Here is a 25,158-nt window from a genome sequence, read left to right on the forward strand (position 1 = left end):
GATTGGATTGTACGTACCCTATAGAGATTGGATTGTATGTACGAATAGAGACTGGATTGTACGTACCCATAGAGATTGTACTGTACGTACCCATAGAGATTGGATTGTACATACCCATAGAGATTGGATTGTATGTACCCCACAGAGATTGGATTGTACATACCCATAGAGACTGGATTGTACGTACCCCATAGAGATTGGATCGTACATACCCATAGAGACTGGATTGTACGTACCCCATAGAGATTGGATTGTATGTACCCATAGAGATTGGATTGTACATACCCATAGAGATTGGATTGTACGTACCCATAGATTGGATTGTATGTACCCATAGAGATTGGATTGTACGTACCCATAGAGATTGGATTGTACGTACCCATAGAGATTGGATTGTACGTACCCATAGATTGGATTGTATGTACCCATAGAGATTGGATTGTACGTACCCATAGAGATTGGATTGTACGTACCCATAGAGATTGGATTGTACGTACCCATAGAGACTGGATTGTACATACCCATAGACTGGATTGTATGTACCCATAGAGATTGGATTGTACATACCCATAGAGATTGGATTGTACGTACCCATAGAGACTGGATTGTACATACCCATAGACTGGATTGTATGTACCCATAGAGATTGGATTGTACGTACCCATAGAGATTGGATTGTACGTACCCATAGAGACTGGATTGTACATACCCATAGACTGGATTGTATGTACCCATAGAGATTGGATTGTACGTACCCATAGAGATTGGATTGTACGTACCCATAGAGACTGGATTGTACATACCCATAGACTGGATTGTATGTACCCATAGAGATTGGATTGTACGTACCCATAGAGATTGGATTGTACGTACCCATAGAGATTGGAATGTACGTACCCATAGAGATTGGATTGTACATACCCATAGAGATTGGATTGTACATACCCATAGAGATTGGATTGTATGTACCCATAGACTGGATTGTATGTACCCATAGAGATTGGACTGTACGTACCCATAGAGATTGGATTGTACGTACCCATAGAGATTGATTGCCACTCGTCTTAAGCAGCTTCTCCTTTTGACCGGATTCCGGTTTGTATCACTGTATTTAACGACCACCTATACAGAATTCACGGTGTGCATACCCATAGAGACTGGATTATACATACCCATAGTGATTGGATTGTATGTACCCATAGAGACTGGACTGTACGTTCCCCATAGAGATTGGACTGTACGTACCCATAGAGATTGGATTGTACATACCCATAGAAATTGGATTGTACGTACCCCATAGACATTGGATTGTACATACCCATAGAGATTGGATTGTATGTATCCATAGAGACTGGATTGTATGTACCCATAGAGATTGGATTGTATGTACCCATAGAGATTGGATTGTACGTACCCATATAGATTGGATTGTATGTACCCATAGAGACTGGATTGTACGTACCCATAGAGATTGGATTGTACGTACCCATAGAGATTGGATTGTACATACCCATAGAAATTGGATTGTACGTACCCCATAGACATTGGATTGTACATACCCATAGAGACTGGATTGTACGTACCCATAGAGATTGGATTGTACGTATCCATAGAGACTGGATTGTATGTACCCATAGAGATTGGATTGTACGTACCCATAGAGATTGGATTGTATGTACCCATAGAGACTGGATTGTACGTACCCATAGAGATTGGATTGTACGTACCCATAGAGATTGGATTGCCACTCGTCTTAAGCAGCTTCTCCCCGTGTCTCTCCGCACACTCGGACAGCCGAGTTTGCAGGTAGTTGTACATCTCTTTACGACTGGTCATCAGTTTTTTGTAGCCCGAAGCTCCCAGGGACAGCATTGTCATGAGGAAGTCACGCGAAGCCACGGCTGATGCACGACCTGTCATGCAGTGTAACAAAGAGAAAAGGAAAGGAATGTTTACAGACAACTCAGCACATTTGTAAAACAAGACCCTACAGCTGGTGTCTAGCATGATACTTGGTAGACGGCTAAAGTTATAGTTTGTTTTGTTTAATGACTCCCCTAGAAAAGTTAAATTTATTCATCATCGGCTATTGGATGTCAAACATTTGGTAATTTTGACATACAGTCTTAGAGGGGAAACCTGCTACATTTTTCCATTAGTAGCAAGGGATTGTTTTATGCCCCATCCCAGACAGGATAACATATACCACAGTCTTTTAAATACTAGTCATGGTGCACTGACTGGAATGAGAAATAGTCCAATGGGACCACCGATGGGGATCGATCCTAGATGGACTGCAAAAAAGAGAGGAAATCAACTGCTGCCTAATAGGTTACCCCTATTGAAAATGCAGCAATCGGTCTTTTATATGCACTTTCCCATAAACAGGACAATATATACCATGACATTTGATGTACCAATGGTTGGAATGGGAAAAACCCAAGTCCACCGAGTGCAATTAATCTGATGACTCATCACACCTAAGACGAGTGCCCTACCACTGAACCACATCCGATCGCAAAACAAAGACCTCAGCACATTTATTAATCCCGATGCCATATAACCGTAAATAAAATGTGTTGAGTGTGTCGTTAACTAAAACATTTCCATTTCCATTTATTAATCAGCAGCTTAAAGGTTAAAAAAAAAATCTTAAAGGTTAACGTTTACAACAAAGTTAAAACTAGACAAATAAAAAACGTTTTGACAAGTTCTAGTAAAATATCACGAGATGACATTATGTACATGTATGTTTTCATTTCCAATAAAGGCTGTTTCAGTTTTATATAAAAAAATATTTAAAATCCTGCATTAAATTTCTTCTTTGCTGAAAGGACAAAATACCAATGGGTTAACACCCATGAACAGTGGTGTAGTGTGTTCTGGTTTTCCCCACTAGCAGCTGTGTACAGATGTACAGAAAGTGGCTCACAATGCTAATACTTAGGGATAGCTATGTCTTCCTTGTTTTCCAACACAGTTTGGAACGTGTAACGTCCGTATTTTGTACAAGCAAAAGAAGGAATAACACTTTTTACTAATTATTGTGAATACAAAGTTGACAGTGTAATAGATTTAAACAGTATAGCTCCTAGTTGACCTTTAATGGAAAGAAAGAAAGAAATGTTTCATTTAACGATGCACTCCACACATTTTATTTACAGTTATATGGTGTCAAACATATGGCTAAGGAGCACACAGATAATGAGAGGAAACCTGCTGTCGCCACTTCATGGACTATTCTTTTCGATTAGCAGCAAGGGATCTTTTATATGCACCATCCCACAGACAGGGTAGTACATACCACGACCTTTGATATACCAGTCGTAGTGCACTGGCCTGAACGAGAAATAACTCAATAGGCCCACTGACAGGGATCGATCCCAGACAAGCCGCGCATCGTATCTTAATGGAGATGCTTGATTAGTATTTCAAACATTAGCAAAGTAATGATTGTTTAATGACACCCCAGCACATTGTTTAATAAATAGCTTGAAGATGTTTGTATTTTAAATAAGACAATTAGAAACAGAAAATATCTTTGGTTGAAATTTGTGATTCATTTGGACATACCACAAATGTGTAAATCGTCTCAACAAATAATTTCTTGAAAACAATTTGATTTGATCCTTCAGTACAATTAAATATATCTTAAATACATGCCCAGGAACTTTCTTCTGTGATGATACATTGGCAACATATGATAATCTGATCAACTTTCAATAACCAAAAATATAGGTCACGAGACAAGGCTGACTGAACTCGTTACGTCTACATGAACTTCAGACAAGTATTTTAATGAAATATTGCTATAATTTATAGTTAGTTTCAATATTGTATATTATTACATAATGAGAATATATCTGTATTCTTATTGGTCAAAAACCACTCCCATGACCTGTAAATAATGATGTTGCCATCAGTCAGTCCCACCAGTCCGATCAAAAATTATATTGCCCTGGAAGATTTAACCAATGAAAATACAGAAGAGAAAAAATAATATCCAATTAATGAGTAGGTAATGTAATGCAACGTCCACTGCTAATTTTAATGTAAACAACCACAAACTTGTGACAAAACTCTTTGCTGTCCTGCCACAAAAAGATAACAACTTTATTCATACTGAGTTTAATTCCGAAAATAACATAAAGACAAGGTCAGCACTCGTAAAATTGTGTAAGGAATATTTTGCAGATTTAGAAACGTACAGGGTACATCAAAACGCACTTGGATTCGGCACTCCCTGGATTTAATGTTACAAATAAAAAATGCATTTGGAGGTAATCGGTAACTGTTCAGTATAAATGTATGTTCAGATTTATCATATTTTGTTTTTTATTTTGTTATTAATATGATTTTGACACCCTTGTGAGTCATTGTGTCTCTAATTTAATTTTAGTCTTGGTAATGTTTCAACTGTTTATTTCCGCATTCCTCTGCTTGTCATACAATGTCATAGGATTACATGACGTCACTAAACCTCATCATTTAGAACAAGAGCCGGTTTATCTTAGTCGCACATGTAGCACATGCTACGGGCCCCGTGCTTCTGGGGGCCCCACAGTAATGTGTACATTTATTTTCCCCAGGTAATTTTTTCCCTATTCCCTGAGGGGGTTGCAAAATATATATCCTGGGAAGAGGGCCCTGCTGTTATCTATGCTACATGCAGATCCATGGTTCATACAGACCTGGTGAACAGAAATTCCAGTACTTTTCAAGTATATTTTTCAGTTTTTCAAGTAGTCTTTGGCATAATGTTACAAGCAGTTTAACACACACACATCACTAGTTAACTACAGCTGACCGTTTCTCAGCACACATTTACACATTCTTCAGGTATTCCAGACGCTCATTCAAGCTGCCTTCTAATTTGTCCACCTGAATGTTCTTTTCTTTGGCACTTCTCTTTAGGTAGTACTAAACCAAATAACTTCCGGCTGGGTCAAAGTTCGAGGTGCACCGAACTTTTGATAGAGAAGTGAACACCACAAGTCCTGTGATTGGTCATAAATGTGAGTGTGTTGGTTGTAAAAAATAATAGTTTCATCTGGGTAAAAAAAAAAAGTGCAATTTTATTTCATCTAGTACCAATGTGTCAAGTAGCCTTGTGCTTGAAACATGTATGGGGTACCTGTAAAAAAAAGTACTCGAATTTTGTGCGAAACTAGGGTAGTCATAGACGCTACTCGTTATCTCAGAAATGAGCAGCTTGACCCCCATTTTTTTCTGATTCACTTTAAGTGTAAGGGGTGGTAGTATTTATATCCGTGGCGTTTATGTCGGTTGAGACGTTGCAGGTAGGAGTTTTAGCCACATGTTACTATTGTCGTCTATGAGATTTGATTTGGTAGTATACACCCTTTAGAGCATTTCCCATTCATATTCTTTACGCTACTGATAATCCCCCTATTCAACAAACTGCCGCCATTTTCTAGACGCGGTGGGAACGACTGGTTACCTGTTTCGCTCATAAACCGGTTCAACTATTAATAATGCGCTGTTTCCAGTAGACAGCAGCCCAGTCTACTTTAATCTTCACACTGTGGTGCATATAGCAAGAGCAACAAGGACTTGTATGCCAGTCTATCTATATCGGCAGAAACACATATCACTTCCGGGTTTTGATTACGACAAATACCCGAGAAATATGTCAGCAAATACTTATTATTTTTCCAGATTTTAATGAGTAAGAGAGACATTCTGCTTGTAAAAAAACTCAAGTACATTTCGGCAATTTTCAAGTAGTTTTTAATGAAATTCCAGTACTTTTCCAGGACCTTTTCTGAATTTGCAAAATTCCAGTACTTTTCAAGTACTACGTCAAAATTCAAGGACTTTTCCAGGCCCGTGCAAACCCCGAGATCCTTAAACCCGTTCTGATTAGAATGCATTGCAGGAAATTATAAGAATCGGCCCATGGTAAATGATGGTCAATAATGGATAAATATACAATAAAGTTGTATCATGATAAAGATAACAAAACATACATAGTTATTTATGACAGATTAAAAATGATATTGATATTAAAAAATGAATGTTTCATCTAACAAAGACTGACATTGTGTATCTTGTATAACGTCTTTTGCAAAACGACTTGTTACATTAATGATATGCAATCTGCAAAGCCAAACTAGCAAACCTACAATAACTATGATTTTGGGGGTATTCTAGGATAAATAAAATAACCAAAGTTCAGGTCACCTGGGTATGAATGTCCAATTTCCTCTATGAACTTCTTGTCGAAGCCAGCGATGATGCTGCCCCCTACTGGCACCATGAAGTTCTTATCCGTACTCTGGACAAACACATCAACTCGACCCACTCGGGATGCCTGCCAACATCAATGTTTTTTAACATGTGCAATTACGTAATGCAAAATGTGGCATACACATAAAATATTGTATTGCCGAGACGACTCTCCAAAATCTGGCATTTTTAATAGCCCTATCTACAAATATAAAATACTGTATTGCCGAGACGACTCTCCAAAATCTGGCATTTTTTGTAGCCCTATCTACAAATATAAAATACTGTATTGCCGAGACGACTCTCCCCATTAAAATTAAGTAATGCTTGTCAACACACCTTATCCTCCTTTCCTAATTTCATCAACAGTATTGAATTTTCTGTTTGCTGTTTGAGGTAATAAACACTAGTAGAAATGTTTGACATTTATATATATTTATTACCCCAGTGGGAAAATAAAAAGCACAATTTCTCACTGAGAAATTATTATGCAATGGGGTACCGTACAATATTATTGGACGATTTGACTCTTACAAACCAATGACTTTGCCTATACTAAATATGATGTCATCATGATTTGGCAAACACACAATGATGTCACGTACTTTAAAGCATTTGTATTTACGTCTCAGTTTTTATTGTTAAATTTGTAATAAAATGCTATTTTAATACAATTCATTACAAATTTTTTGACAGAATAAATAGAACTTTGGTATTTAAATGTTATCAATGATCGTAAAAAAAATACAAAGTTATAGCAATACTCAGTTGTTAACACTGTTTCTATATAAATGTAGTCATAATGAAGGGCTTCTAGAATTTTTATCACATCCACTAGCCATGGGATCAGTGATTATTAAAATTTACTAGCCACGATTACAAATTCACTAGCTCAACTTTACTTTAAAGTTAGTACAATTTTGTTAAGTAATAGTAATAATCGGATATGTCACCTAAAGATGGAGATAGAGCTTAAAAACACTAACAATGGGGGGTGGGGGGTGTCAGGATATTCATATTTACAAAAGAGACTTAACTGCAACATTTGACCAAATATTTTCACTAGCCGTCAGGCATGGCAATAGTAGTTATTTACTAGCCCAACACTGAATATCACTAGCCATGGGAGTGGGGCTACCATATCTAGAAGCTCTGCAGAATGAAAATAGAAGGTTCTTAAAGGAAAAAGAAAACGACTGAGGTAATAAATAGAATAACAAATTCAGTACATGTCATTATCAAATTTATGTCTCTCGTGAAATAATATTTAGTTTAACTCGCAAAAGCTTACATGTGACAACTGAAAATTATTTCACTCAGGACATAAATTTGATAATAACTGGTACCTCATTTATTATCCTCTACATGTTATACATTAATAATTGAATTGGATTACATGTATGAGTTCAGAGATGAAAGCCAGTTTCAAAACAAAATCGCAAATGTTTAATATTGGTGGTCGAGTACTGAGACTGGTCCTAAGGTTAGGGTCGCACATTCAGAATGTCGGCAACGTATCAGCCATATTGTTACGTCTTGCACAGAGATTAACAGAAAACCCAGAAGCACTTATTAAGACGTTTTATAATCAAGAATACCAGATAAATCTGGAAATCATCCATCCCTGATATCACAAGTAGAAACATTTTGCATTCATAAGCTGGAATGTTACATATTTATAAGCAGAATTGGTATACATTTATAAGTAAAGAATGCACCTGTTGTATGATATGAGTACATTTTGTAGACTGGATCCCATAGGCATTGTTGATCACATGGGGAACTGCATAATGTTTACATACTACTGCAATTTCTTCAACACTAAAAGAAAACATTGATGAATAAAATGACAAATGATTCAGTTTAAAAACAATGACATTTTGGCCATTATAGACATGGAGACACTTTTTAATATATAATTAAAGCACAACTATACAGTGTCATGGACTCGTAGTAGTCTGATTTCTCTCTGTCTGATTTTGGCAACTTTTTTTTTTAATAGTATTTTTTTTTATCATCATTGTAATCGTAAACAAAAATAAAGTAAATTTTAATAATGGTGCCGGAGTGAGCAATTTTGAGTGTCTACAGTTGGGGGAGGCTGGGAAACACAAAAAAACACCCTGCCATTTTGTTTCTGTTACCGATTGTAGGCTTGTCTTGGGTTTTTGTTGTTGTTTTTGTTTTGATTTTATTATGGAAAATGAGTGCTTGTGTAAACTTTTATTGGGGGTAATTACACTTAGAATGTCCCTAAAACATTACAACAACTGAAAAAAGTATTATATTTGAGGTTAAAAACTGCAGTTTTTAAATGACAAATTTTATGCTGGAAACCTGATGCCGAGTCTGGACTCGAGATTATTAAAGTCCAAGATTTTAACGTCATGGCAATGCCATATAAATTGCATGTGTGTGACGTCATTAGAGATTTGAGTCCAGCTTTTAGTTTTATAAGCACGGTCCTAGATTGTGTGTGGACTTTATCTGACTATTGGATGTGAAAGAGTGAAGAGAGAGCCAGCTGAACCAATGATGCACTGACTGGTCTGGTATCCGAGGGGCGAAACAGCTTGTGGTGGTCATCACACACAGTACGTTGTGCGCACCCAGCTCGTCTATCTTCCGATCTATCGCCGAACAGTCCGTCTTCAGCTCATCACCCTCCAGTAGGTTTTCAATCACCACGGGCTGTAGACCTGACACAATCAAACAGAACCAGTATTATTTACCGAGACTGTGAAGAACGTTGAACTAAACACAAAAATACCGTATCTCACCTTTCTACTTCGGAAGGGTGAGACAAATAATGGTTAGCCACCTAACCCCTTCATTGTTTGGAACCATATTACTGACAGATTGTTAGTGGTACCCGTCCTAAGAAAAAAAAAAAGTACGTCTTTTTTTTACATGGATTATGGATCTACCAACCTTGAAAATCATGAAATAAAGTAAAAAATAACATTGACATTGGAACATGTCTTCTCCAGGATTTTTCATCAGAGTCCCATGTCATGGGATTGGGAAAATTAGCGTGATTTAACTATAATAGACCTCTTTCGCATTCCTATTGCTCATGTGTGCGAAGAGTGACGTCCCTTGCCTAATTGGGGGGCATGATCAACAGTTGCCATGAGCGTCGCGAGTAGCTTCGTAGGAGCTGTGAATCTCTAGCGACTAACGTACATATTTCGTATCAGATGGTACAATGGAAGCGAAAAACGGTCTACTAAAGTTTACATTGGAATGGTTTAAGACCAAACGCAGAGAAACATTAACTTAGACGAAGTCTCTGGAGCCGCCTGTCAAGGGTTTTAACAAAGCAAAATTAAAATATTTATACAATAAAATGAACTTTATTGGAATGTATTTGCTACTTTTAACAAGTAGAATTATAGTTATATTCACGCGAATTCCTAGTGATGTTTAATTCTCTATATATATCAGTATTTAAAATTTAATAAAAATATGCCTCCCCTTCTGCCTAAAACCCCAACAAAATCCCTACCTCAAATAGACCTTTATCACAGCTATATTTTCACCTTATCGTTTCATTAAAAAAAAAAGACAGTCATATAACTACTAATCAATGCTACATGTCTTATCTACAAATTATTTACTTATTTATTTATTGATTTATTTTATTGATTTATTTTATTGATTTATTTTATTTACTTTTCACTATAATCTATATCAGACACATACAACTTCATTTGAAATTTACGAAGTTTTAAAAAATTCTTTATTTATCTTATTTTTATTTATTTATTTTCTTTTTTCTTTTATTTACTCTTCACTATAAAATTTAATTTAATTTAATTTTTTATATATTTTTTTTAATTTAATTTAATTTAATTTAATTTTTAATTCTTATGTTTTTCTTGTATTTACTTTTCACTATCATGTATATGAGACACATACAACTTCAAGTCTGCCTAGCATAATACATTATGTTTATTTTTAATCTATATATATATATATATATATATATTGACGATACCGAAACACTAGGGTAATAATCTCTTTATCATATAATCTCAAACTTAATACAACATATTTTTGTAAACTGTATATATCAGTTAACCATCGATCGATATATCAAAATAAACTAGCGCACGACGGGTTTTTTCTCTCTCTTTTTTTTTCTGAACGCTGGACAACTTTCATAGTAAAGTTGCTATTGACGTGTTTTTGTTTGATGACTGTTGATGCATACGTTAATTCTGGAGTGTCATCATAGCACGTTTGCTTAAATGTCAATAAACGTAGCGCCGATATCTTGATTAATTTACAGTTATCAAATCCTGAAAGTATGTGATCTGAAAAATATTTATTTATTTATTTATTTTTTATTTATTTAATTTATTTATTTATTTTATTGGCCTTACTCTTCTTTTTCTTTCACTTTTTTAATTATATTTCAGTTTCAATTCAGGCTTGTCCGTCGTCCGAGGCATTATACTTCATATGTTTGCTTCTAACGTTCAAACGAAGTACCTTTTGACTGTGCATAATAAACCCTCTTGAGTTTATAATAAAGGAACCATCCTGAGTTTGTAGCCATATTATCAAGTTGTCGGCTAGTTTAATCTCTTATAAATAAACCGTACATGTTTCTTAGGCTACATATTCTTGCTTCCAATATAAATATCTGTATATGCAATACAGTTACATTTCTGACTATTCTTGGGTCAGAAGCAACCAAGAGACCGGGGCATGGGACTGTACCCCAACTTTTAGCTACTTTATATAAATCGGATTTTTTTTTTTTTTTTTTTTTTTTTTTTTTTTTTTTAAACACACACACACGACTGTGTCCCTCCACTACAGATTGTGTCCCTCCACTACAGATTGTGCCCCCCACCCCCAATATCGTTCCTACGGGCTTGATTCTAATATTTTATAGTAGCTCAAATTCCATACGTATCATTTCAATTTTCTTCAAAATACTGAACAAAATTTTAAATAATTGTCTAAAACGAGATCCTAACAAAAATCCAGAATGTAGTTATCCGTATGATGCTTTATAAATATTTAAATCACGTTAAATACGATAAATATCTGCATACATACATACACGCACACACACAATTATTATTTCAGCCCATATCCGATATTTACTGTATACAAATCAGAACCGATGGCGTTAACAAAAACAAAACAAAAAATTTGTGATAAGCAATAATATGCAAACGTCTCCAATAAGTATTTGTTGGATGTTTACAGAAGTTTGGGGTTCCTATTGATACAATAATTAATAACAGAGCTAATTCACGTTACTATTGTGTGGCCTCCTATTGTCAATGCCCCCCAATGTGCAGACAGGGCTATTTTTACGAGATCTCGCGTCAGTTCACGACTAGCGTCCACCAGTTGCCCTGCTACGCGCACATGCACAGTGGAATGTGAAAGAGGTCTATTGGGATTTTTTTTTAGACCACTGAATAAAGAAATGCCACATTGTTAAATTACTTTATCAGAACAGACATAATTACAAAAACAAATTTACACATCAAATTGGTACCAGTTAGCCTGGCTAAATTCCTGTTCTCGCCCAGGAGACTAGCACCATTTAAACTGCACTTATCCCCATTGAATTTCTACCAATCTGGAGCTAAGAGTGAATATTAGGCCTAGTTTATCCCTGTATGAACACACAGTACACTGCCAGACTAGCGCGAGCCACCTGCCTGAAGTGACGATCGACTTGAAGCAGGATTTCTGATCAATCCTTGGCCAGATCACGTACTCCGCCTTTGGACGCTTCTGTTTCAGAGTCAGCATGCACAGAAGAAGACTCATACCAGTCGCCATGGGAACAACAAAACAACCCTCCACTGAGTGAATACCTGAAGAAGAAGAAGACAAATTGAACAACAAAGACCTGTGTTAGTAAGTGGGCACAGACAGACAAAATTCTATAAGTATTCTGCATTTTACTTGAGTATATTTGTTTGTTCATCAACAGTATTATTGCATTTGGGGTGAAAGTCATCACGACTGCTGGACAGTCAGTGCTATCCGCCAGTGATTACAGCTAAGATGGACACAGCTGACAGGAGTGCTAAACACTGTGTACTTTAGCATCGTGGCAACACCATACAGGTAAATAATGCATGAATGTGATGCCATTAAAGACTTAAATCTAGTCTCTAAAGTTTTATATGTATAGGTAGTTTAAAGGGATTGTTCTGAATTTGCAGCCATTGTAAGATGTTTGCGATAACCGAGCCTTGTTGGTGACTACTATTTCATACTAAATACATTTTACGTTTAGAATCGAATGTGTTTGCGGTCATATACTACTGCTTGTAATACTCGGTTTTAACTTTAATTTGTGATATATATACGAAATTAGTGGGAGATAAAATCCAGTTTGGGCTACTACAAGTATTAGGACAACAATAAACACCTTGTAAATACAGACCGCTATTTTAAATAAGAAAATTATTTAATTTGTATGTTACGTTATTGAAAAGGCTCTATTGGTTGGAAATGTTTAACAATGGTTGTAAACTCAGGACTGTCCCTTTAATGGCACATGAATGTGGCATAAAAACACAACCTACAACCCATGTTAAGTGACAAACTTTAGCCATATATTCTGTCTGTTACTGTCAGTCAAGACTGAAACATCAGAAATTGGTGGCCCAAAAATAATTTCTGGTCGTCACTATTAAAATCAAGTTGCTATCTTTTAGGTGTGCTGTTTTCTCTTGGGTAAGTAAGAAGACTTTTAACAGCTGCTGTTTGCAAAATCACCAAATGTGAAATAATAATACGACGAATATATTTCAATATTAATTTACCAAAAAGCCAAAGTGAAAGTAAAAGTCACATATAAACCACACCATTATGTAAACTACACCTTCTGATTTGATAATTAAGAGTACCTGCAAGTTTAATCACATCCAGAGCTAAACAATTGGCAAGTTTCATAATTAGACTGGATCCCGCAGCTTTTGGCTGCACTGCAGTTATGTCCCCTGATCTACCAATGCCATGGCCAAGCCTGAAAGCGAATCAGTGATATCATTTCTATTAATCAGTTAAAATACAAACTATATATTACATTTTGTCAAGAACATTCTAAGATATTTTAAAGACTCTAGAACTCTTACCCAAAGCACAGTTTTCATCAAATTATGTATGCCAACATCAGGGGTTGAAATAAATGATCACCAATGCAACCACATTTTTAGTAGTTGTTTTATTTTTTAAATTTAATTTAACTAAACAAGTTTTCATGAATATGCTGTTGAAATGATAATTTTTGCATTTAAAAAACAAATTGCTAAATAATTCAAACTATTAAGCAGTTCTGATATAGGCAAACCTATAATGACATCTGTTCACTAGAGGGGATGCAATGCGAGCCTCCCTCTCGCCAACCCCACAGTTACCAGGGAAGTTGTTGCTGTCCATAACGGCAAGCTCGTTGATGAGCAGCTCAATAGTCTGATCATTCCAGCCTTCATCGGGAAGCTTGTTCTGAAATACACAAACTCAGGCTGACTTACTGTCAAACGTCCGTACACATCAAAAGCAGAAAGTCTGGTATACTGGTACATATAAATTGTCTGGATACAAATATTGGTATTCATTAGCTCACCTCAATGATATATATTGCAACTGCCACCCAGTGTCTTCACAACACCTCTGTATTTTGTACTTTCATTATAACATGATTTTTGTGCTCATATCCAAGTAGGTTCAACTGTGTCCTGGGCACACTCTTCAGCTACCTGGGCTGTCTGTCCAGGACTGTGGGTTAGTGGTTAGTTGTTCGTGGTTAGCCAGACAAAAGTCAGTGTAATGGCTTTACACCTCCCCATGAATCATTTAGCATCAGTCTCGATGTTAGCCAGCACATGTATACATATAAAATACCTATCAGCTGTAATCACTAACTACACTACAGCGATAAAAATAAACAGAATTTTCCATTAGTCCACTGGACAAGTAGATCTAGAAATCTACTTGTCTGACAATATTTTGACATGTCCAAATCAATGGTTTGTTTTATTTAAGTACAATGATTGTATGTTTGATTGCTCAATGAGAATGCATTAAAAAGTTTTTACTTGTCCACTGGACAACCATTGAGGTTAACTTTGCTTGTCAGAGCAGATTTTCACATTCAGGATTGACGGACAAGTGTTTATTTCAAACACTGCACTACTGATGCAGACATTTTATACTTGAATTTCACACTGAATGCCCTGCAAATGGAAATACACGGTGTCTGAATAAAAAAATGTAATGCAGTGATATCATCAGGTATGTTCATGGCTGCACTACATTTACATCAATACCAGGACATACTCCCATGGCTCAGTAGGTATCCGATCTACATCGACACTAGAGCATACTCCCATGGTTCAGTGGGTATCCGATCTACATCGACACTAGAACATACTCACATGGTTCAGTGGGTATCCGATCTACATCGACACTAGAACATACTCACATGGTTCAGTGGGTATCCGATCTACATCGACACTAGAACATACTCACATGGTTCAGTGGGTATCCGATCTACATCGACACTAGAACATACTCCCATGGTTCAGTGGGTATCCGATCTACATCGACACTAGAACATACTCACATGGTTCAGTGGGTATCCGATCTACATCGACACTAGAACATACTCCCATGGTTCAGTGGGTATCCGATCTACATCGACACTAGAACATACTCCCATGGTTCAGTGGGTATCCGATCTACATCGACACTAGAACATACTCCCATGGTTCAGTGGGTATCCGATCTACATCGACACTAGAACATACTCCCATGGTTCAGTGGGTATCCGATCTACATCGACACTAGAACATACTCACATGGTTCAGTGGGTATCCGATCTACATCGACACTAGAACATACTCCCATGTTTCAGTGAGTATCCGATCTACATCGACACTAGAACATACTCCCATGTTTCAGTGAGTATCCGATCTACATCAACACTAGAACATACTCCCATGGTTCAGTGAGTATTCGATCTACATCAACACTACAACATACTCCCATGGTTCAGTGAGTATCCGATCTACATCAACACTACAACATACTCCCATGGTTCAGTGAGTATTCGATCTACATCAACACTAGAACATACTCACATGGTTCAGTAAGTATCCGATCTTATTCTCATGGGAATGTCGTGCCTCAAGTCCTTGCTGGATGTACGAAGCAGAAACCAGGCGCTTACACAGATCTAGGTTTTCTTCATTCATGTCAACACTTGAAAATAAACACTTAAGAATAAAATTTCAGTCTTGTATACATTTTTATTTATTTATTTATTGAAAATAGACAATCTATATTCACATCTGGTGCAGGACAAGTACAACCTATATTGTTCTAGTGTTTGGGTTGGCAAAACAAAGAAAAGGAAAACAGTTTTTGAAAAACTAAAATTCTATTTTTATGTGCAAAACTCTGATAACATTGGTCAAAATATTTATAAAACAGAAATATAGTGAAGAATGTCATCTTCACATTGAGTTTGAAATTGAAATTCTTAAATATTTCTATCCTACACATATAGAAAAAACCCCAAATCTACAACTACTACGGACACATTAACAAGGAAGGAATGTTTTATTTAACGAATCACTCATCACATTTTAATTATAGTTATATGGCATCAGCAAACATGTATGATTAAGGACCGAAGGATAACACACATAATGAAAGAGAAAACCCACTGCCCCCATGCCATGGGCTACTTTTTAAAATTATATGCAGCATCCAATAGACAGGATAGGACATACGAAGGCCCTTGTTACATGAGTTGTTGATCACTAGCTGAAAAGAGAAATAGCCAAATGGGCCCACGGACGGATGTCGATCAACACATTAACAAATGAACAATCAAATATAGTCTACTAAAATAAAGTAATTAAGCAGCCTTTCAACAATTACATAACACTACAAAGGGTAGGGTATATATCGAAAGGTAAATATATATATGTAATACAGGATGTATTACTAATTTTTATTTGTGAACTCAAATGCAGCTAGTCTTTGCCAGTTTGTTCTTCAATATCAAATGATTTTCTACCAAACCAAACATATTGATAAATAAAAGAGGAACTCCAACAATGTTGGTCAAAGTATGTCATAATGACAGGGAAAGTGTGTGTGTGTGTGTGTGTGTGTGTTAACAAGCACAGACCTCCCCATGAAAATTATTGAGGGGACTGTTTAATTACTCCTAGGGTTGTCACGATACACCTACCTCACAATACAATATGTATCACGATACCTAGCCCACGATACGATACTTGGGCAATGTTTTCCTCCAGGATATGAGTTCAGAGGGTTGGCAAAATAATTTGGGGGCGACAATGCTAGGGGATCCGGGGTTAGTCTCTCGCATATTTTTATTTTTTTTAAAATTCAGTTGTCTTTAGATGCATTCTGGAGTACATAATATATGGGTGTTATGTACACATTATAGAATCTTTGCTGAGAATTTTTTTTTTTTTTAAAGTATGGAATAACTCGAATAAGCACAAATACATAATATATAGGCCTACTGTTGATTATTCAACTGAACACAAGTTACATGAAAAAGGCATCTCTGATTTTAAAAAAAAAAAGACAAGCAAGCACAAGTACATGCACAAAATATATAATAGTGAATTATTTAAAAAAAATTTTTTTTTTGCTCTTACTGAAAGTGAAAACAAAAATTGCAAAGATTTATTTTTAAAAAGTAGAAGAAAAAAGTGTAAAGTAGTTTGCGTACATTGTAGTTCTGGAATTGCAGACGTTTTCGTCCCGATAAAAACTAACGGAAATTAGCAATGTTGAATCATTTTAATATGACGGAAATTGGGTTCCATTTTATAATTTTTGGAAGTTTACTTTTTTCAGTTTTGACGACTGGGATGAAACATACTTAAAATCTTTATTCTCTCGGCGGATTAATCACGGAGGTCATTCCCTATTTTGGGAGGTTACAATTTTTACGGTCCCGGCAAGAAATTTGCGGGTTCTGTGCAGGATCCGAATAGCACCCATTGTCCATGCAAACATGTCAGGTTTAAGGGAATCGAGCACTGTGATTGGCCAAAATACTTTATGGATCATTGGAATTACCAGCAAGGTGCGGAAATGTTTATACATGTACCATTTAATTTTGTATTTCAACTTATTTTCGTGCTTATATCCAATTAAGGTTCAAGCACGCTGTCCTGGGCACACACCTCAGCTATCCGGGCTGTCTGTCCAGGACAGTAGGTTAATTGTTAGTTGGTTAGTAGTTAGTGAGAGAGAAGAGGGTGTAGTGGCCTTACACCTACCCATTGAGCCCTTAAGAACTCGCTCTGGGTTGGAGCCGGTACCGGGCTGCGAACCTGTACCTACCAGCCTGTAGTCCGATGGCGTAACCACTACGCCACCGAGGCCTGTACCATTTAAAAAGAAATAATTTAAAAATCGAAACGAACCTCGTTTCGCAAATTGGGAAATGGTGCAGTGCACAGAACTGTGGGCCTAAAACTGCAGTTTTCGGTAACATCGAATAATCATCCCATCCCTAGTTTGATCTGTAGCCCCCTTACAATGGTTAGTTTTAGTCTTTAGAGCCTTTAATATAGTGTGGTACGGGTCAAACTCTTTCCGTCAGTAGCCTACTTAACAATAGCATGTCATTTTCATATCAATATTTTAAACATGTTAGAATGTCCACCCAAACGTCACAGTATTGAACTATTATCGTAGAGTAATCAATAGTCACACACCTCAATAATCACCCCCGTCACATTTTTTCTAAAGGACGAGCGAACCAGTGACGTCACATTTATCAACAAATGATAAAATAACACTCCCTGGTCTGTCAAATGAATATATCTAAAATGAAAAACATTTTGACAAGTGATTTACATCATTTGTTTTTTCATCACTGAAAAGTTTTTTGTAATACCAAATATAAGGGTCCAGAGACAGAAATTGCTGAAATAGTAAACAGAATGGAGTGTGCGACTATTCATTATGTTTTACGCCAAAAGTGGGTTCTATTAAAAACGTGCTTTGGAAAATTAATTTGTCAGTAAATATTAATAAAAAATAGCGTGTTATATACAGCAAAGGACCAACTATTTAAGTAAATATTTGTTTTATTTCTTTTTGGTTACACATGTTTACTTTACTATTTGTTCTTAGGTGCGTGACTATTAATTACTCAAGAATACTTGATGCATATAATAAACTTAGAAACATAAAAATTGTAAAATATACTCAAACAAATATTAAAACCTTTAAAGGGAGACTAAACTCCAACATGAGCCTTATGTGTTGGAAAGGTGCATACCCGGACCATCAACACATACTGACAATTTAAGAAATGAAAAACGCGTAATTTTAGAGTTAATAAAAAAATCGTGGTTATTCCTGCTAACTGGGGGCAGCCATTTTGTTTTGTTTTCGTGGCTTCCGGTACTATAGCTTGGGGTGAAGTGACGTCAGCTCCGACCAACTCCTGTATGCACAGTGTAAACAACAGCACTTCGCTTTAATCAACCAGACTTGTAAAACAACATAAATGACTTGATAGTAGGCTATAATAAACTATTTAACTCAATATATTTCAATTTGCATCAAAAGAACGAAATGGAGTTATATAGTGTTTTTCTCTCTTAGAAAACCCAAAGAAAAAATGCATATTATTAGGCCTATTGGTAGAGTACGTTCGAGCAAAAACGACCACTCACGATACCCTTGGAAGTGATAATTTTCTTGTCTTTGGAACTACGTAATTGGTCAGTATTGTTATTTTAGATGGGAAAGTCTACTTAATCAAGGGTTTTACAGAATTATTTACAGTAATAAAGCAGGATGGCTGATAATGTCCATTAACATTGTAGGGGCGGCAACAGGGGACAATATTTCGAAATCTGAGGTAACAGGAAGTCGGTTCACGTGGTTTTTACCTAGGTAATCAATTGTTTGGTTACGTGAATTATATTTGCGCAACCCATGAGTAACCTGATCAGTTACCTCCAAGTTACATTGAAATTACATTTCAAATGCATAATTTTTAACTCAAACATAAAGTTAAAACAAAATACAAAAGAAAACATTTTATAAAACAGTTTCTTTAATGCTTGCAAAAGTTAACACCACTGTAAACGGACTAAATATCAGCCTCAGTACTGAAACAAAATAGATACATTGCAATCTAATTAAAATTAGCTCCACTATTACATGTGGATCTAACAGCAGCCAGTTGGAGCTCATGTCCACCAATCAAAACCTTACTTGCAGAATCATGCCAGTGATTTAAAAATAATTTGAAAACATTCCGAATTATCCTTAGGGTATACGACATGTTTCGTGTGAATTACGAATGCCTTAAAACATGTTTTATTTTATAAAATAAATAATTTGTAATGTAAAACTGAAGACTGATTTTTTATTTTTTATTTATATAAATAAATAAATAATTTTTAATGTAAAATTGAAGACTGATAACCCATCCCGTATGTATTGGTATGGTTCGCTGTACTGCGGCCACTAAAATAGACTCGCCTGATATTTTTAGAATTTGTATGCTCCCAAATAACGTTATAAAGGCGAAGTGTGATTGGTCAATATTTAAATTATTATTTACAGACAAAATGTTACCTGGACATTGAAGACTACGCAGTGTTGTTAGCAATCTGATTAAAATTAGTTCTACTGGTCTAAATAAGGCATTCATAACTCACATGAAACATCGTATAGGCCCCTACCCTCAGGATAATTTGGAATGTTTTCAAGTTATTTTTAAATCACTGGCATGTTTCTGCATGTAAGGTTTTGATTGGTGGACATGAACTCCAACTGGCTGCTGTTAGATCCACATGTAATAGTGGAGCTAACTTTAATCAGATTGGATACATTGGAAATGGGAGGGATTCCTTTTTTCATTTTGAGGGGCGGGACGTAGCCCAGTGGTACAGTGCTCGCTCGCTGTGCGGTCGGTCTGGGATCAATCCCCGTCGGTGGACCCATTGGGCTATTTCTCGTTCCAGCCAGTGCACCACGACTGGTCTATCAAAGGCCATGTTATGTACTACCCTGTCTGTGGGATGATGCATATAAAAGATCACTTGCTGCTAATCGAAAAGAGTAGCCCATGAAGTGGCGACAGTGGGTTTCCTCTCTACCAGCCTCGGTGGCGTGGTTAGGTACTGGGTTCGGATCCCAGTCGAGGCATGGGATTTTTAATCCAGATACTGACTCCAAACCCTGAGTGAGTGCTCTGCAAGGCTCAATGGGTAGGTGTAAACCACTTGCACCGACCAGTGATCCATAACTGGTTCAACAAAGGCCATGGTTTTTGCTATCCTGCCTGTGGGAAGCGCAAATAAAAGATCCCTTGCTGCTAATCGGAAAGAGTAGGTCATGAAGTGGCGACAGCGGGTTTCCTCTCAAAATCTGTGTGGTCCTTAACCATATGTCTTAAACCATATAACCGTAAATAAAATGTGTTGAGTGCATCGTTAAATAAAACATTTCTTTCTTTCTCTCATTATCGGTGTGATACTTAACCATATGTTTGACGCCATATAACCGTAAATAAAATGTGCTGAGTGCATCGTTAAATAAATCATTTCTTTCTTTCTGTTTTTTGTTTTGTTTTGCAGTGGCCATGCTACTTTCACTTTATCGATGGCACTTCTATACTACAGTAATGTTCCAAATGTTTTTTTAAAGCTCATTATGCGATGTTAGTATTTTTTAACTTTTGTGACACTTTTAGATTCATGTTTATGTTGAAACTGTTTTAAACATTGTAACCTTATAGGCAATCCAACATTATTTCCAAAATACTTTTACTTTTCTTCTTAGTCAAACCAAACTGAAATTATTTACTTTACAAGAAACATGTTTGTAGGTAATGGGACGGATTATAGTTTAGAATGGTCGCAAGTTACATCTGTTGCAATATAAGGTTCTCTACTGGTTTGCTGCGCATTAATTATCTAAAAATCAGACTAAAACATTTTGTCGGAATACTAGTAGTACGTCTGCATGAATAAACTTCCAGTAATCATGAAGTACATGCAAGTTTTAATTTCTAAACATCTACAGGTTACGATGTAACCAATTTGTGGTTCGCGTAAATTTAATTTTGCGTAACCGACACGTGAACAGAAAGGCGGTTTGCGTGAAATATTACCGTGACCATATACCATGCAATATACACCTGCCAATCAGGAATCACATGTGCAGGCTACAGAAAGAAAATACCAATTAACTAAGAAGACACTCTGATTATGTGTATTAATGTATGGACGAAACATAATACAGTTAATTCAACATTTTAACAGTGGTGGTTTATTTTGTATTGAAAAATAATATATACTTATTGCTGGCTTACTGGGATGGATATTATTACAGAACACTGCGATACATCCGAAAAAATCAGGTGCGTTTTGTTTCTAAGACTAATTCCTGACGTGACACATTAAGTATTATGTAACCACTGGCTTGCCTGAGGGTGTATTCACTGGGATGGTACAAAATGGCTGCGCCCGTAATATATAAGTTGTCACATTTAACTGTTTTATTAATTAACTATAAGATTATAATTGTTGATATTAAGCAATAATGTGCCTTATTCAATTTTAATTCATTTATTTCCATATAATATGAATTATGCAGATATGAATAATAATATCAACATCAAGAAAAGAAAAAAACATCGTTGGATATGCATACCAGTCCAAAAGCCCTGCTTTAGCATTCCTTTTAATGAATGGTTTAGGATTCTTAAAAAAGAAATTGTTGGACTCAAGCTGAAAACCTATTCACGAAACGTGACAATTTTGTGTGGTCAAAACTAAACAATTTCAACAACAGTTAATGTAATAATGAGTTACGAACTTACGCCCTACCGGCAGTTAACTTTTACCTCAGTCAGGTGAGTAAGTTGTTATGCAGATGAGTGCTCAGACAAAAAAAAATATACATATATATATTCTCCAAATAAAATGAACTATATCCCCAAAGATATTCAATTTCGTGATTCACGGTATTATTTTCTTCTTTTTTTTAAAACGGAAAACGAAAGCACCGGTATCTGATCAAATCTGATGCTTCCGGTTCATAGTTCACCAGCCACAAAATATTATAAGGGCAAACAGCAAATGCACCTCTGATTGGCAGTAATTATTGCATAACATCAGTAACTTGATAATGTATGAAACCAAAAATGAAGATTGACCGGAGAATTTCCTTCTGATATCGAAAACAACCCATTAAAAACAATCCAAACAAAAACTAATTTAAAAAATAAATAAACAAATAAACAAATCACTAATTTGCTGCGGGCCAGCGTTTAGGGACCGTAATGTAGGTTCCTCAGGACTAAATAACTTTCGGCTGTCGATAATGTGACCATCAGCTACAAAAAACAACAACAACATAAAATGATAATAATAATAAAAATAAATAAATAAATAATATTAAACAACGTTTGTTTTGTTTAATGACACCACTAGAGCACACTGATCCACTAACCATCGGCCATTGAATGTCAAACATTTTGTCATATATCCACATACATGTATAGTCTTAGAGAGGAAACCCGCTACATTTTTTCACTGATAGTAGCAAGGGATTTTTTTTTATAATATTATGCATCATCCCACAAACAGGGTAGCACATACCACGGCCTTTGATATACCAGTCTGGAACGAAAAATTGCCCAATGGGCCCGCCGACGGGTATCGATCCCAGAGCGACCACGCATCAGGCGCGCTTTACCACTGAGCTACACACATTTCTTTCTTCTTCTTTTTTTTTTTTTTTTATTCCACTGCCCCCTTTCCTTTCTTTCTTTTGACTTCCATCTCATTTTTCCCGATCTGAAAGCAGCTCCTATTTTCCCACTTCTTTTGCCGTCCACCTCTACATCCCAGTCCTTGTCTCTTCAACCGCGACATGTGCTCGTCTCTTGTGGTGATCAGTGCCACACATCTGTCATTTTCAAACAGCATTGAACTGCAATCTGATTAAAATTAGTTCTACTGGGTCTACCAGTAGATCTAACAACATTGCGTTGACTCCCATGTCCAGGTGACATTTCATCTATAAATAACAATTTTAATATCGACCAATTACACTTCGCCTTTTTTGTAGCGTTATTGGGAGCATACAAATTCTAAAAATATCGGGCGAGACTATGCAGAAGGCGAACTTGTTGGTCTATTTCAACATTGAAAAAACAGGGGGAAAAGTGCATTAATAAACTTTGGATTGTATACTAGTATAAACAGATTTTATGGCTACACCATCACGGTTTTTTGTTTCGTCTGGAAACGAATTTTATATAAAATTTGATATTGCAATTAATTTCCGGCATACTTCGTAATTCACCCGAATCATTTCGTATACCCTCGGCATAATCCCGAATGTTTTCAAATTCTTTTCAAATCACTGGGTGTTTCCTGTTTTCCTGTATCGTGTGGATCAGCTGGTCACTTGTTAAATGTTTGTCTGTAAAGTACACTTTCAAGCTAACTCTCGAATGAAGCTGGACGCTGTCACCTGTGCTCTCAACTTGCCCCCCCCCCCCCCCACACACACACCTGGGGGGCTTGATTGCAAGCTTTGGATCGCTTCTGGAGTTTCGCGTCGCGTACACCGGGTCACGGGCAACCGTGACTTTGGTGTACGGCGACTCGGACTCGCAGAAGAGGAAGGGAAGAGGACGGAGGAAGAAGAAACGTGCGCCAGGAGCGGCTCAGAGGGGAACAAAACTGGCGGCTCAACCGCCAGCGGCGGTCCCTTCTGCGTCGCCGCCCCCGGCGGTCCCTTCTGCGTCGCCGCCCCCGGTTCGGCCCAAGACGAAAGGACCAGCTCATCCGGACCCGCCGTCAACACCGAGGGATGCTCTCAACGCGCCGATGTGCGAGACGCCCGCAGACGGACCTCCATCTCCCTCTACGCCACCGCCTACACGTAACTGGCCACTGTCACCAGTCTTGCTAGTTCGGAAGGCGGCGGTCCGGGCAAGAGCCGTTGCGAAGAGGAAGGCCGTCGTTCAGCCGAGCGACCAGCCTGACAAGGCAAGGCCTCCGCCTTCACAAGCACCGTCCCCCTCCGACTAGGAAGCCGTCTGGAAAGTTCAGATCGGGAAAATCAGGTCCGGCTTCCTGAAGTTCGTGCAGGGGGACACCTCGGATCCGGCATTACTGATGGGCGGACTAGTGGAATCAGAGCTGAAACAACTGCCTGATGGAAGCGCTTACGAGCTACACACCATCAAGTCTACAGCCGGCAAGACGGGGTTGGTACTAACTCAGCGCCGAGAAAGAGTCTACCTACAAGCGGTCCTAGTTAGAGAGATGGATAGCCATACCATCCACAGGATCGTCAAGGCCCTTTTCGGCAACGACTACCGGAGTGTTATAACCATCCTCGCCGACCAGAGATGGAAGCACTTCATCCCCGCCTTTGCCGGTTCTCCGCTCATCAGTTCGCCGTAGGCCAACCTCCACACCCTAACGGCCTTAACGAGGCCACTCACGTGGACATATAGATTGGACTTTAAACATTTAGACCTTCGTTCAAAATTTTATGTCAAAATTACTTTTTTTTTAAATATTATTAAATAGTCCGATCCTCTCTTCTTTCTCTTATTTATTTTTGGACTGTCCTAAAATGCTCCAAATTATATAAATATTCGGCCGAGCAGTCAATTCTTTTTTTTTTGGCTTGTAATTGTTTTATTATTTTTTTAAAAATTATTCTATTAACCTTTTCACTAATTGCTATTATTTTTTCAAAATTCTGCCCATTTTCAACACACATCCCGAGTCAGGCCACCGATCTTATCGGAGGTCGGACTCGGGATGGGCGTGTTCGAAACCCTAGTGGTATATGGGCACGTTAAACTAGTTA

The 25,158-nt window shown here is 37.1% G+C and overlaps 1 protein-coding gene across 2 annotated transcripts in view; it reads right to left on the reverse strand.

Annotated features, from left to right (window-relative positions):
* LOC121382783 (O-phosphoseryl-tRNA(Sec) selenium transferase-like) overlaps window positions 1–22,347 on the reverse strand; it is a 33,993-nt gene extending 11,646 nt beyond the window's left edge. Inside the window, exons 1-9 of one of the 2 annotated variants that reach the window (XM_041512382.1) lie at window positions 22,166–22,347; window positions 15,378–15,498; window positions 13,586–13,740; window positions 13,143–13,261; window positions 11,940–12,098; window positions 8,795–8,948; window positions 7,968–8,070; window positions 6,205–6,334; window positions 1,728–1,913 (exon numbers count right to left, since the gene is read on the reverse strand). In XM_041512382.1, the coding sequence (XP_041368316.1) occupies window positions 1,728–1,913; window positions 6,205–6,334; window positions 7,968–8,070; window positions 8,795–8,948; window positions 11,940–12,098; window positions 13,143–13,261; window positions 13,586–13,740; window positions 15,378–15,491 (1,120 nt within the window). In that variant the 5' untranslated portion in view covers window positions 15,492–15,498; window positions 22,166–22,347. The other variant, XM_041512383.1, reaches the window with a different exon arrangement.
* Window positions 22,348–25,158: the final 2,811 nt, after the last annotated feature.

Source organism: Gigantopelta aegis, chromosome 10 (assembly GCF_016097555.1).
Source record: "Gigantopelta aegis isolate Gae_Host chromosome 10, Gae_host_genome, whole genome shotgun sequence".
Classification (NCBI taxonomy): domain Eukaryota; kingdom Metazoa; phylum Mollusca; class Gastropoda; order Neomphalida; family Peltospiridae; genus Gigantopelta; species Gigantopelta aegis.